The sequence below is a fragment of the Alligator sinensis genome, unplaced genomic scaffold, assembly GCF_000455745.1.
Source record: "Alligator sinensis unplaced genomic scaffold, ASM45574v1 scaffold610_1, whole genome shotgun sequence".
In the NCBI taxonomy this organism is placed as follows: Eukaryota; Metazoa; Chordata; order Crocodylia; family Alligatoridae; genus Alligator; species Alligator sinensis.
The window spans coordinates 392,211-406,188 of NW_005842348.1; the positions used below are offsets into that span (position 1 = coordinate 392,211).

Consider the following 13,978-nt stretch of genomic DNA (forward strand, 5'->3'; position numbering starts at 1 on the left):
TTGGGGCTGCTGCTCGGCGCCCGGCAGGGCCTTGTCCGCAGCGGGGCGGCGGGACCCACGAGCTTCTGTTGTGGTCAAGGCCTGTAAGAGCAGCCTTTTGCCCCGGCCTCCCCCGCGGACTTGCCTGGGGTACGGTTAGCTGCAAAGGGATCGGCATTGCCGCTGGCAGGATAACGATTCAGGTATTCATCGCTGCAAGTTGCTCTTCGCTGAGGCACTTAACAGAGATGCGGACCACCAGCGCGTTTACCGAGCAGGCCAGAGCTTGGGGCTGGCATTGCTGTGCAGGCCTAGCAGCGAAGTGCGTAACGTGTATGAGGAGCACGCTGTAAGGATGAGAGAATCGCGGTCATTTACTTCTTTCCCTTCTTCCTGTCTTTGCTCGTGGAGAGCCGGGAGGAGCTCCTTCTCCCTTGTGTTATCTTGAGTATTTATTTACTGCTGAAAGTCTTAAGATGCAAAGGGCCTGATTCTGCAGGCCCATTCACGAAGGAAGACGGGAATTGCATTGCCTGTAGGTAGGATCAGAGCCCTCTTCTTCAAAAGGTGAAATAAGATGTGCTGCAGGAGCAGGTAGGATTGCCCCTCTCTTCATGGTGGTGATGCACCGCAACCAAAACTGGTCCAGGTCACGTAGGGTGGTGATCGCACTGCCCCATGGCGCTCCCAGGTGAGCAGGAGGAGGAGGATCGCACATAGGTTCAGAGACTTGAAGGCCAGGATGGGCCGTCTAGCCTGACCTGCAAGACTTGGAACCCCTCCTTCAGTTACTTCTGAATCAAGCCCAGTTTCAGAGTGGGGCACATATCTCTTAGCAAGGCATCAAGTCTTGATTTAAAATCTTCAGCGCCACATCCAGCAATGGCTCATTACAGTGGTTTTGTGAAGCAGGATTACCTACACTGTTAAAACTCTACATCTTTATTTCTAGTCTGAGTTATTCTAGTTCAGGGGCGGGCAGTTATTTTGGGCAGAGGGCCGCTTACTGAGTTTTGGCAAGCAGTCGAGGGCTGCATGATGGACAGCTTTGGGCAGATAAATATTAATTTTCTAAAATTTTTAGGCGCCCCATGGGCCGGATAGAATGGCCTAGTGGGCCGCATCCAGGCCACATTTTGCCCACCCCTGTTCTAATTGCAGCTTCCAGCCACAGGCTCTCGGGTCTTTTTCTAGTGGCTTAGTTGGAGCCATCTGTAAACTGCGCTGAAGTTTCCATGTGGACCCGTCCTTCCTTTGGAGGAACTGAATAAATTAAACTTCTTAATCTTTTTGTTTTCAGGCACGTTCCAAAGGCCTCAGGTCATTCTTGCAGCTCTTCATTGGGCCCTGCTCATATTTTTTTTTGGCTTTCCCTTTGAAAAGTGGACATCAGAACTAGGCCCATTATTTCAGCAGTGGTTTCCCTAATGCCATGAGAGAGGTGGTGCCTCCCTACTTTTGCTTGCATGTACAACTGAGTTGTGTGTTAGTTGCCTTCACTACAGAATTGTAGGGAGCTTCTGTTTTACTGCAGGTCTGCCATAACCTGAGTCTCTTTGCTGTATTTTGGGTGTTATCCCTGGTCTTCTGAAGTGTGGGATTCAGAAGTTTTACAGTGACTAGATCTAGCCAAGGGCACTGCAAGTTCAGCACAGTACAGCATGCTGTATTACAGGACAATCTCTTTTTGACTCCACTGCACCTTGATTAATTGCTGTTTCACACTCTCAGAAATAAATTCAAAATGCTGTAATTTTAAAACTAGGAACTGATCAAGCAGTTTCTCCTTTAAGATGGGGAGAAAAAAAGGCAGAGGGCCATCTCTTGGGAAAATCTCTGGCGCTGCTGGGGATGCATCACACAGTTTGGTGGTTTCTGTGCTGGCCTTCTCTCCACTGCCTGGGTTAAGCAGAAATGCTCTGAGGAGAGAAGGGTGATCTCAGGTTGTCTCTTAAAACCTTTTTAAGATGTCAGTGCATGTGGCACAAACCAGGCATCTACTTGTATGCCAGGGGCAGTGTCGTGGCCAGGAGCAGACTTGTGCTGAAATCAGCCCAGACTTGTTCTGTAGTAGTGCTCTCTGATCCCAGTTCCAAACCTGCAGTTTCCTGCAGAAGGTGGTGTGAGAACTGTGCTGCACTGGTGAGAGCATGTGGTCAGGGAGCTTCATTAGTCTCCCCTGCAGCATGCATGTGCCACTCAGCCAGAGGTTCTAACCTCAGTTTTGTTCCCCTCCAGGTCTGTTCACCCTGTTGGTAGAAGATTTTGGTGAGTATAAGAGCTTTTCTGCAATGTTTGTTTCATCCTTGATGCTGCCTCTGGCTCCCGCCTGTCAGTCTAATACTGTTCTCTGCTCTTTCTCTTTCAAGGGGTTAAAGGGGTGCAAGTTGAGGAGATCTATGATCTACAGAGCAAATGCCAGGGGTAAGTTATCAACTAAGCAGCGTGACTTCCTGCAGCAGGGTTCATCAGGAGGGGAAAATCTTAGTCAGTGGGTCTCTCCTTAAGCAGTTCTGCGTTGAGAGTGTATTGGACATTTAAAGACATCTATATTAGCAACACCTAACGGAAGTGATTGGAAAAGGTACTTCATCAGACTGCAGGAGTAGGATATGTGATCGACCCTCTCACTTGCCTTGGAGGAAGAGCAAGGAGCTAAGCCATGGCAGTGCTGCAGGCTGGAGCTCCAGGCTGGTACTAGAATGGGAGAATTGGTAGCGAGAGAACCTGTGGGGTCTCAGGGATGTACTTCAGGGTTTTCCTGTCTTTGCATCAGCCCCACTGGCAGATGCAATTACAGATCTCTGTATAGTCACTAGTGAGGTTTTTCCACAGTGCTTAGAAATGACCCTGGTGAAGAACCTTCCAATCAAAACCAGTTCCTGACTCTGCTTAAAAAACTTTTGCCCTGTAATTATACTGTAGTGGGAAATAGTGGGGCATATAGTGACTAGCATACTGGAGTATGAGACAGTGAGAGGCACCCACTGGAGCATGTGGTTGCCCTGCTCTCTCATGCCGTCTTCTATCGCATAACTTTATTAAATCTGTTAAAAGGTTATGGGTTTGGCACTGTCTCGGTTACCTGTCTTGTGCATATGGGGGGTAGGGGTATGGAAATCAGCTGAAATGAATTGTCTTTGCCAAGAGTCAGAGGCAGCAGTAAGCACTCTGGGTTTGGCCTGACCTCTTGTCTTCCCTCCTATTGTGGAAGAAGGCCTCTGGCATTAACTGACTGGAATAGCCCAGTCCAGGTTAGTGGGAACTTTTCCAGCCTGAGGCAGTTGCTGACCTGGCTCACGCTGTTTGTTTTTAACCCGCCAGCCCTGTTTATGGGTTCATTTTCCTCTTCAAATGGATTGAAGAGCGCCGGTCTCGCCGGAAGGTTTCCACCCTAGTAGACGAGACATCAGTGATCGATGATGACATTGTCAATAATATGTTCTTTGCCCACCAGGTAAGCTGGGTGGGACCTAATGTGAAGAGCTGTCTGTGGTGCTGCTGAGGAGAGTGGCCAGATGGGGTGGGTTCATGTGTTGGAATCTCTTCAACAATCCAGAATATGCAAAATTGGGAAGGAAGTTACTGGCTGGGCAGCTGTTCACTCAGATGAGAAGGCACAGTATTATACATTTGCCTTGGGGGAGGTTGTATGCTTAGCCTCTCAGATCTGGACTGTGGGACCACACCTGGGGGTGGTCTTTGCACATGAGTGACAAACAAGCATATTGTGGGACTTAATGAATCTGAGAAGGCAGCTGGCTAGCCAGAGAGAGAGAGAGAAGGCAGCTGGAAATGGGAGACAGGACCATGAAAAGAGAGGTGTGGGTGTCACCGGGAGACAGGACCATGAAAAGAGAGGTGTGGGTGTCACCGCTGCCACATCTGTAAGTAGAAAGGGTACAGGAGAGAGTGCAACTCATGGGCATGTCTGTCAGACTTGCTTAAGTTAGCGTGTCCTTTGGAGCATGGACTGCTGTGCTGTGTGCACAGGGCATGGAACCTACCCTGGAGAAGGGGCCCAGTGCTTTGTCCGTGGGGTGCTTTTTCTGAGGGCTGGCCTAGGTGCTTGTGCCGAGGTAGAGCTGGGGTGGTATCTGGGCACTTTGAGGAAGGAACCCTTTGGGGATGACTCCTGCCCAAAACATCAGGAAGCTTTGTTCTCCTGTGATGTGATGTGTTCCTACAGTGCAGCTGTGGTTTAGCAGCTTCTGTGGTGTTTTTCACTCTGGGACTAGGCAAGAGTCAACAGAACCCATGACCCAAGCACATGAACAAGCTATCGTGAGGTAAATGAGGGTGAGGATTTATAGCATGTCTGCTACTCAGAGGTGACTGCTCATGTGCATGCTCTTACATGGTGGTAAAAGAAAGCTGATCTCTGATAGCTTGGTGCTCTTAAGGGGATAACAGCCTACACATGGGCAGTTACAGCTTAGTAGCTGACACCTTGTAAAACCCCACCTGAATTTCATCTCCTGGCCACTTGTCCCCACACTCCCTCTCCCCTCTCACCAGAGATCTGATACGCCATCTCTCCTGCACCAGCCGTGGACTGCTGTGAACAGCTCTCCTGCACTTGCTCAGTACGGTTCACAGGAAGGCACTAACTACATGCACCCAAACAGCAATTCTGTTTTTTCTGTGCTGGTTTCTATTGGCTGTTGGGAGACTTCTGAGTAAGGTTGAAGCATCATCTTGTTCCTATACTGATTCCTGCTTGTCGCCTCATAGCTGATCCCCAATTCCTGTGCCACCCACGCCCTACTGAGCGTGCTCCTGAACTGCAGCAATGTGGACCTGGGGCCCACGCTGAGCCGCATGAAGGATTTCACCAAGGGCTTCAGTCCAGAGGTATGGGGCAGGGCTGAGATGAGCAGCTGTGTTGTCTTCCTCTCCCAGGAGGTTTCTGTCACCCAGGTCTCTGCTCTCTCACCCCTGTCTTGGTCTTTATGTTCTCCCTAAGCTTCCTCCCATGCTTGCTCTGAGACTTCACCGCCTTTTGCCCTTGTTTGGCTCTGTGCCTCTTCTTGTGCTGTTCTCTGGGCACAGAGCACTGTCTATAGTCATAGTAGTCAAGCACCTCTATTCTTCACATCCTCCTCTAAATCACCTCTTCCTTCCTCCAAGGACCCCTTCTCCTTCCTCCACTGGAACTTGCACCATATCTTGATCTTGGAGGTTTCTCTCCCAAGCTTTTGTGCCTAGTTTGTACTTGTAAAGTGCTGTGTATATCCAAGGGCTTTCCATAGACACAGAGTCCTGATCTGAAAGACCTCAACCATTGTTTCCCACCGTTTCTGGGGTCAGCTGTTCTCTCTCTGCTTTCTGTTCCAGAGTAAAGGCTATGCCATCGGCAATGCCCCAGAGCTGGCCAAGGCCCATAACAGCCATGCCAGGTGAGTGTGGAGGTCATCTTGCAGCTGTGCGGGTTGGGGGAGGGAGGCTACTGCTGCATTGACCTTGGGCCCTTTTGCCTTTGCAGGCCAGAGCCTCGCCATCTGCCGGAAAAGCAGAATGGAATCAGTGCTGTGCGGACCATGGAGGCTTTCCATTTTGTTAGCTATGTTCCCATTAAGGGGCGGCTCTTTGAGCTGGATGGCCTGAAGGTCTATCCCATAGACCATGGTAAGGAACTTCTCATGGTGTCCTGCTCCAGCAGGAGATGCCCTGGCCCCTCACATGACTCCCCAGAAAGTAGCCAGCAGCAATCTCTTGTGTCAGTGCCTTGCTGATTTGCTTGATTCAATGAATTGACCTCGGTGAGCATCTTCCCCTTCCCCCCCACAGTGGAAAGGGCGTCTTCAGCTTCTTGGACTGGTTCTGCATGAATTTTTGGTAGACACTCACTTTTTTCCCCTTATGGCACCAAAGAGAACAGAAAGCTTAGGGCTGGGCAGCTGCTGCCCAGTACATGCTGAGACTCATGGCAAGGAGCTGTAGATGGCTTCAGGTGTGCCCACCTTTGGGAGGCCTGATCCTGGGCTGTCGCTGGCCTGTGACCATGCCTTGGCAAATCTGCTGTGCCTCCACATTATCTCAGGGCTCCGCCTGGGATTATCCATATACAACTGCTGCAGATGTCTGCAGCCCCTGCTCTTCTGTCCATTAGTGCTTCACCAGCTGCACCTGAAGAACTGCTGCTGTCTCAAGTTGGGATGTCCCCTGTGTGGAGGCTGCTTCTAGTGCTAAATGGTAGCTGAGATCTTAGTTTGGACTCCATTGCATTTCCACATGTGGCTTAAAATGCATTTGCCTGGAGGTGGAAGGGAAGTTTATTAATCATTAGAATCTTAGAAAATGAGGGTCGGAAGGGATCTCAGGAAGTCATCTAGTCCAACCCCCTGTTGTTTTTCTTCCTCCTAAGAGGGCACTGAGGATTTTGTTCTCATGGGAGAGTTGGATTTGTGGATACACTGGAGATCCAACATTCTCATCTTCCTGAGGGGTCATATGCCTGGCTTTATGACCCCAGACTTGTTCCAAGTGAGGGGATTGCAATGATCTTTCATAGCACAATGGGCTTTTTGCAGGGTTGCAGTACTCCATGTGTCTTACATGATTAGGATGTTTGCTTCTCTGTCTTGCCAGCACAAATCCCAGCTATAGGGGTCAGGAAGCAGCTGAGAACTTGCTTCCAGGGCAGGAGAGCATGCGCTTTCCATGCTGCACCCAGCATGCACCAAAATTGAGCCCTGCTTTGTAGATGAGGAGAAGTGAGCTCACACCAGGACTTCTGTAGTCATATGAATAGATACACAGGCCCTACTGTGATTTCCTGGTGACCTGTTGTTCCAAAGATACCCCTTATCCACGTGGGTGGGTTTTTTTTGTTGTTTTTTGTCTAGCTTGTGGGTTGCAGAACACAAAGGATCTTGGTGGCAGTCTGGCTAGTCTGAGGGTGGGAAACTTGGTTGGCTTTGCTAACTCTTCTTTCTGGCTGTTTCCCCAGGGCCCTGGGCTGAGGATGAGGAGTGGACAGACAAAGCCAGGAGAGTGATCATGGAGAGGATTGGACTAGCCACAGCAGGGTAAATACCTTAATGAGCTTGGCCTTCCTGAACATGTTTGCTATGATGCACCCCAGTTCTCTGTGGGCTTGCGAGCAAGTAGAAGGTTTTCCTAACCTAGGTTATGGCCCCACAGGGAGGGGAAGGCGTTTCCCTTTACCAGACATGGGCTGAATGCTTCAGAGGTATATGAAAGATAGAGGCTTTACCTCATTTTCTCTCCTGCAGTCTCAGCAGCCTTCTGAGGGTGCAGGGAGATAGTTTTCTGATTATAGAACATCTCCCTGAATAGCTGTGTACCAGATGAAGTATGGGTAAGATGAGCACGCTTGGTCTTCTGCTTGTACTAGCTAGTGTGTCCCTAGCTATAGTAACGCTGGAGACCAGTTAGGGCCTTTGACCTGTATCCTCTGCTACTGAAACAGGCCTCTGAGGGAGCTTGCACTCAGGCCCCGATATGATTGGAGAAGGTGCCACAAATATGGCAGTATGACAGCTCAGAGCACGGGAGCTGACAATGCAACGTGTGCGCTCTGGTTGTTTTATCAGCCACTCATTCCCCTCTGTAGGACTGCCCAGGTGCACTTTGCCAGCCAGGATGGTGCAGCAAGAACCAATTACTCTGACTGGCACCTTTCATTGCTCCCTTGAACCACTGAAGTGACTGACTGACACCTACAGCACTTGAGACTCCACCCTTCCACCATAAATACCTTTGGTAGCAGGAGTGACTGTTTATTAAGGGGGTAGGGCTATGCAAAGCTTTGGTTCTTGATTTGATTCAGCCCAATTCAGTGGCTGAATCTCCGAATCCGAATCGAATCAGGAGACCCTTTAATTCAGGGGTGGGCAATTATTTTGGGTGGAGGGCCACTTACTGAGTTTTGGCAAACCATCGAGGGCCGCGTGATAGGCAGCCAAGGGCAGATACTTTTCTAAATTTTTTTAAGGGCCCCATGGGCCGGCTAGAATGGCCTGGTGGGCTGTATCCAGCCCATGGGCCACATTTTGCCCACCCCTGCTTTAATCTCTCCGAATTGAATTGGAACCCTCCGAATTGATTCGGACATGGACACAGCTTTAAATGTTTTTTCTATATACCTCTGGGTAGCAGGCAGCTCATGAATGCTGTGATGCTGGGGTGCCTGGTGTATTCTACAGAAGCGCCGGGGGCTCCCCAGCGCACTTGGCAGAAGACTTGGAAGTGGACCAGAAGCAATTCTGGTCCACTTCCAGGTCCACTGTGGGGGCTCCCCCCGCGCCTCACTGGTTTGGCAACTGGTGCCTCCTGGGTCTGGGGGGGGCACCTGGGATCCCCCCACAGCCGATCACCGGGGTGAGGGGGGGGGTCCCCAGCACAATCCCCGGCAGACCCAGAAGCACTTCTGGGTTCGCCACCAAGCACGTGGAGGGCCCTCCCTCACTCCTGTGGGATGCTCCATCCACCCTAGTATCGCAGTGATCACAAGCCCTGCTAGTACCTTGAGGTATGTAGAAAAAACATTTAAAGCTGTGCCTATGTCCGAATCACCAATTCTCTGAATCTGCATCAAATCTTCAGATTCAGCCGAATCAAATCGGGAGCAGTGATCTGAATCAATGAATCAAATCACTGTCCCTGATTCGGGCTGAATCCGAATTGAATAGGACCTGCTTTGCACTCCCCTATTAAGGGGCTCTTCTCTGTCTCTTTAAGATCTAACCTTGGAGAGAGGAATGGAAGAACTTGAATTAGAGACAGGTCTCTGAGAGTGGTAGGGAATTTTGGCTGCTGCCTGGCATGTGAGGTGGTACCAGCAAACCCTAAATCTGAAGACTCTAGTGCCTCTAAGGCACCCTCTGTGGGCATTTAGAATTGTACTCTGCGCTCTACACAGCATGCTCCCGCTTCCATAGATACTGGTGTTCGGCCCTTCAGTGCTGCAGGCTGGGTGTTGAGCACCCCTGCATAGTGTAGTATGTATTTGTAACTGGCTCCCTAGGAATTTGTCTGATCCCATGCTGTATTTCTGGGGGCCTCACAAACACCACCCTTGAGACTTTGCCTTTGGAAGCCAGGATGGCAGCTATGGCATGGGGAGGTGAAGTGACTGATTCGGAGTCCACAGCACAGGATCCCAAATTGTCCAATCCTCAAGTTCCTTACCTCATTTTTCTAGATAAGGTACTCTAATCTTTTTTGTTTTTTGGTTTTCTTTCCTTTTAGGGAAACTTATGTACCTGGTTCATTCACCATACCAGTTGCAGCACTCACTTTTTCCCACTGCCTTATAAGGCACTCTGGATAACTTTATTGCTGAGTTCTGGGAAGGCCTAGACTTATGCTAAGAGCCTTAGCATAACTCAGTTTGCCCACTACGGAGACACCTCCCTGTTTAAGCCCATTCCTCTGTTCCACGTCCTGGCTACTGTCACCCAAAATGTGGTATTCAAATTCTGCAGGGAATTTCCTTCCATGAAAGGTTAATTTTTGGTCGCTGCTCAGCCAGCCCCTCTGAGCATAACAGCTCTCAGGTGCCACCCCAGCACTGCAGTGAAGACCTACCAGGTGGGGACATGGCTTCAGAGTCTATGTGGTGGCCCATGGCCCAGATAACCTTTGGTTCATCTGCCTCTTGGACAGTCAGCTTGTGGCCAGATACTTGATGTGACCTGGTACAACTCTGCCATTTGGCTTAAGAGCCCCCCAGCCCCTGTTACTTTAGGTAGTCACCTGGTTGGAGCCTTGCTCAGCCAGTTGGAATTCTCATGTCTGATGTATATAAATTAATGTCGTCCCATTGTCTTTGGATGCTGGAGCCTGATTTCTAGTTACAGGGTAATGTCTGGTCCTCATGAAATGGGCCATGAACACAGGGGTGGCAGCATTTGGCCTGCAGACTGCATGGTGTGGTGGTGCTATCTGAATCCCCATTTGTGACTTGTCGGGGGCAGCTGCTTTCCCCAGTTGACCCAAGGCTGACATGCCCTGTGTGCTTTGCCACAGGGAGCCATACCATGATATTCGCTTCAACCTGATGGCAGTGGTGCCTGACCGGAGGATGAAGTATGAGTCTAAACTGCACATCCTGAAGATGAACAGGCAGACTGTCCTGGAGGCCTTGCAGCAGGTAGGAAGGGCAAGACACCAGCATGAATGCAGCTAAAGAGAAGAAAGCAGGGTTTGCTGTCCTTAGTTTTGGGTATTTCCAGGTATTGCAGGGCCCTGTGGTCTCACTCTAGAATGGTGGTGGCTCTGCTTAGCAGACCCTGTCCTAGGTAAGCAGTGCCTTTGATTTCCCTATATCTGGGTTCTTGGTACTGGTTTCATGCCTCTTTTCCAGCTGGCCCCCCCATCTTCACTCTTCCTGCCTAGGCCCTTAGTTCTCTGCCCAGTAGCTGAGTTTCCATTTAGCCATGTCGTTGAGCCCTTCTAACCTGGACCCATTCCAGCCAAGCAGCCTGGTGACCTGGTTCCTCGGCTGAGATGTGCTAGTTCAGTCCATTTCTATCTAGCACTGAGCATAGATTCATAGATGTTAGGGATGGAAGGGACCTCATTAGGTCACTGAGTCTGACCCCCTGCCCTGGGCAGGAAAGAGGGCTGGGGTCAGACAACCGCAGCTAGATGCTTGTCCAGTCTCCTCTTGAAGACCCCCCCAGGGTAGGGGAGAGCACCACCTCCCTTGGAAGTCCGTTCTAGGTTCTGGCAGCCCTTACTGTGAAGAAGTGTTTTCTAATGTCCAACCTAAATCTGTCCGTCAATTTGTGGCCATTGTTCCTAGTTGCTCCAGGGGGTGCTCTAGTAAATAGAGCATTTCCTATTCCCTGCTTCTCTCCCCTGATGAATTTTATAGGCAGCCACAAGATCACCTCCAAGCCTTCTCTTGCAAAGGCTGAAGAGATCTAGGTCCCTCAGTCTCTTCTCGTAGGGCCTTGCCTGCAGGCCTTTGACCATATGAGTGGCCTCCTCTGAACCCTGTCAGAGCAGTTTGATTTGAGGTGCTCCTAGTTCAGTGCTCAGAGACTGCTTGTCGTTTGCTTTCAAGCTTATCCGAGTGACCCAGCCGGAGCTGATTCAGACCCAAAAGTCCCAGGATTCTCAGCCTGCTGAGGAGGCCAAACCAGCAAGCAGCAAGACCTGTTTGGCACTGGAGACTGGCAGGGCACCACTAGCCCCAGAGAGCTCTCACCCAGGTATGGAACCTGCTCCAGAGTTGCACAGAACCATGCAGACAATTTGGGAGCAACTGGATCCACATGTTTCTTGGCAGCTTGATCATAGAGAGCTGTATTTGATAGTATAGGATTTCACTGCACAGTATTATAGGATCATAGAAAAGTAGGGCTAGAAGGGGCTTCAGGAAGTCATTAATCCAACTCCCTGCTTAAGGTAGGAGCATCCAAACCATTCCCTATCCGAACCATCCCATACAAGCTCTTGTCTAACCTAGTCTTGGGTCTCGGGAGCATGTTTATAGAGCTGCGGCCTCCCTCGGTCTGTGCCTGGTAGCAGGCAGGCTACAAGCTGCGGAATTGGAGGAGAGCAGAGCTTAAGCCGTACTCCTTGTTCTCGTGGTGGAGGTGGGTAGGGTTGGATGAACAGGCAGTTCTGGAGAAGCAGAAGAGTGCAGCTGTTCTCCTGGGATAGGAGAAAGATTGGATGGAGCATCTGGAATCAAAGGGGATGGGGTCTGCCACAGAAGGCTTCATTCTGATGTCAGAGGTATGTGTTGCAGACAGTACTGATGAGTGCACGGCCCAGGGCCACGCCGCATCCACCCAGAGCCCCCCCAACAAGTCCAAACTAGTCGCAAAGCCTTCTGTGAGCAGCATCAATGGGGCGCCTCCACCGAACCCTAACCCCATTGTGCAGAGACTGCCGGCCTTCCTGGACAACCACAACTATGCCAAGTCACCCATGCAGGTATGTGTGGCCTGGCTCTTCTCCCCAGTCAGGGAAATACAAATGAGCAGAGTTGGGCCTTTTCATTTTTAAGCCCTCTCTCCTAAATGGAGCATGGGGAGAAGAACTTGGAGAGAGACCTCCCTTTGGACCTGGTAGCAGTTCTGCCAGGGGCCAGGATGGTCTTGTGCCTGATGTGTGGCCTCCCAGGCTGAGTCCCTGGAAGTGTGTAGCACTTATCCTGTATTAATTCTAAACAAACTGTGTACACATGGCTGTCTAAACCAAAGAGCAGCACATGCACGTGTGCATACACTTGGATTTTTCTGTTTCCATTGATGGGTTTAAGTATGTATTGTACTTCATCCTGTGGGATCTCCTTGCTGAGTTAACGCATTCTGGATTTGTGTGTCCTGGTAACTTTGCTTTAAGCATATTTGTCTTTATATGTGTTTCATGGGGAAAAAAGAGAAAAAAGAAACTGGAGTCCTGGGATCTATACTGATGAGTTCATCCTCATCAGATTTCTAGATTGTTTGGTTTAGAAATATCCCAGAGCAAGTCCATCAGAAGTCAAAGCAGGGGTAAGGCTGGAGAGCCAACCTTGGCTTATCCCCCTGCAGGACAGTGTTTGCATGTGTCCTGGAGATCACAGAATGAATGAGCATGGAGCCTGGATCCCTCTTGTCCTTGAAAGGGATTTCCCTTTTGGGCTGCAGTTAGAAGCACAACTAAGCAGGGGCTTGCGTTCCAAACATTTGTTTAAAAGTGTCTTCCCCTTCTGACTGGCTCCTTGCCCAGAACATGCTCTGTTGGCTGAGCCAGAGGCTCGGGCTTCATTAGAATGTCTGGAAAGGGTTAAGTACTAAAATTCCCTGAATCTGGAGCTCAGGTTTGCTTGACCTGACAGTGCCCAATATTGCTGCAAAATATGTGGTATGTTTTCCTTGAGGGGATCCAAGAAAATGGTGTCAGCCCTGAAAGGGAGTGAACTTACTTCAAGAATGCAGTAACCAGGGTAGTCAGCTAGCTGGGAGGATCAGGAGCTACTCTCCAGGACAAAGTGAGCAGAGCTAATGCCTTTATGCTTGACACAGAACAAGATAATAGCAGCATGGGCTTGTTTGGAATGAAAATTCTGGCATCACCAGTATTTGGTTAATTGTGGGGGGGGGTGCACCTGTGTGTGACTGTGATTGCGTCATGATATGAGTGGTGACAGTGATTGTTTTTGTATAAGAAACTTGGGAATTCCTGTATCCCTGGTGCCTGCGCTCTCTGCTGGGGGTCAGAGGCTGTTCTGGTAAAACAGGCCCGACTTGAAACGTGCTCTTCAGGAAGCAATGACATGTGTTGCAGGAGGAAGAGGACCTTGCTGCAGGAGTGGGCCGAAACCGCGTCCCTGTCCGACAGCCCCAGCAGTACTCGGACGATGAGGATGACTATGATGATGAGGAGGAGGAGGAAGTCCGTAACACCAACTCTGCCATGAGGTAGTGGATTGTGCTGAGGGCTTGTGGGGTAGGGGCTGAGGGGAAGGCCTTGCTGGTGCTCTCCACTACTTAAGTGCAGATGGCTGTGAGGTGTAGAGCACTATAGAGAAACGTATCGCTGAATAAACCAGGGGTTGGCAATCTATGACTCCCTGGGCTGGATCCTGCTTGCAGAGAGGTTGGATTCAGTCCAGGAAGGTCTGACCCAGTCCAGGGTAGCACATACGTTCAGGCAGCACGCAGATTCCCTGAACCACCTGGCCCCTCTGACACCCTCTGGCTGTTCTCTCATGTGCTTACCATTGCTATAGAAAGGCCAGGTACCTGCAGTGAGGGAGCCAGTCAGTCACAAACTCTGAGCCAAGGTGACTTACCAAACCCTGAGAGAGAAGGTGAATAATGGCTCTGGTCAGCTGGCCTCCCTTGTTGTGGGAGAGCTGTGAGATGGCAGACTTAACAGTGGGATTGCTCTGTAAGTGGGAGGTCCCAAGCCTAGTTGGGTTGGCAGAGCAGGCCCTGGAGGCTACTTGTTCAGCCCTGGTCACTGAACCTTTAGTGACATCTTGCCTTGGCTTCTCTCACACATACCAATGACAGGGTCAGTTCTTGCC

At 50.3% G+C, this 13,978-nt stretch overlaps 1 protein-coding gene across 1 annotated transcript in view; it reads left to right on the top strand.

Annotated features, from left to right (window-relative positions):
* Positions 1-657: 657 nt before the first annotated feature.
* BAP1 (BRCA1 associated protein 1) overlaps positions 658-13,978 on the top strand; it is a 20,014-nt gene continuing 6,693 nt past the window's right edge. The window contains exons 1-12 of the mRNA XM_006028979.3: positions 658-670; positions 2,218-2,247; positions 2,349-2,403; positions 3,304-3,436; positions 4,714-4,833; positions 5,317-5,378; positions 5,465-5,607; positions 6,932-7,010; positions 9,976-10,099; positions 11,018-11,165; positions 11,708-11,895; positions 13,234-13,367. Of these exons, the coding sequence (XP_006029041.1) occupies positions 658-670; positions 2,218-2,247; positions 2,349-2,403; positions 3,304-3,436; positions 4,714-4,833; positions 5,317-5,378; positions 5,465-5,607; positions 6,932-7,010; positions 9,976-10,099; positions 11,018-11,165; positions 11,708-11,895; positions 13,234-13,367 (1,229 nt within the window). The remainder of the gene's footprint in view (positions 671-2,217; positions 2,248-2,348; positions 2,404-3,303; positions 3,437-4,713; positions 4,834-5,316; positions 5,379-5,464; positions 5,608-6,931; positions 7,011-9,975; positions 10,100-11,017; positions 11,166-11,707; positions 11,896-13,233; positions 13,368-13,978) is intronic.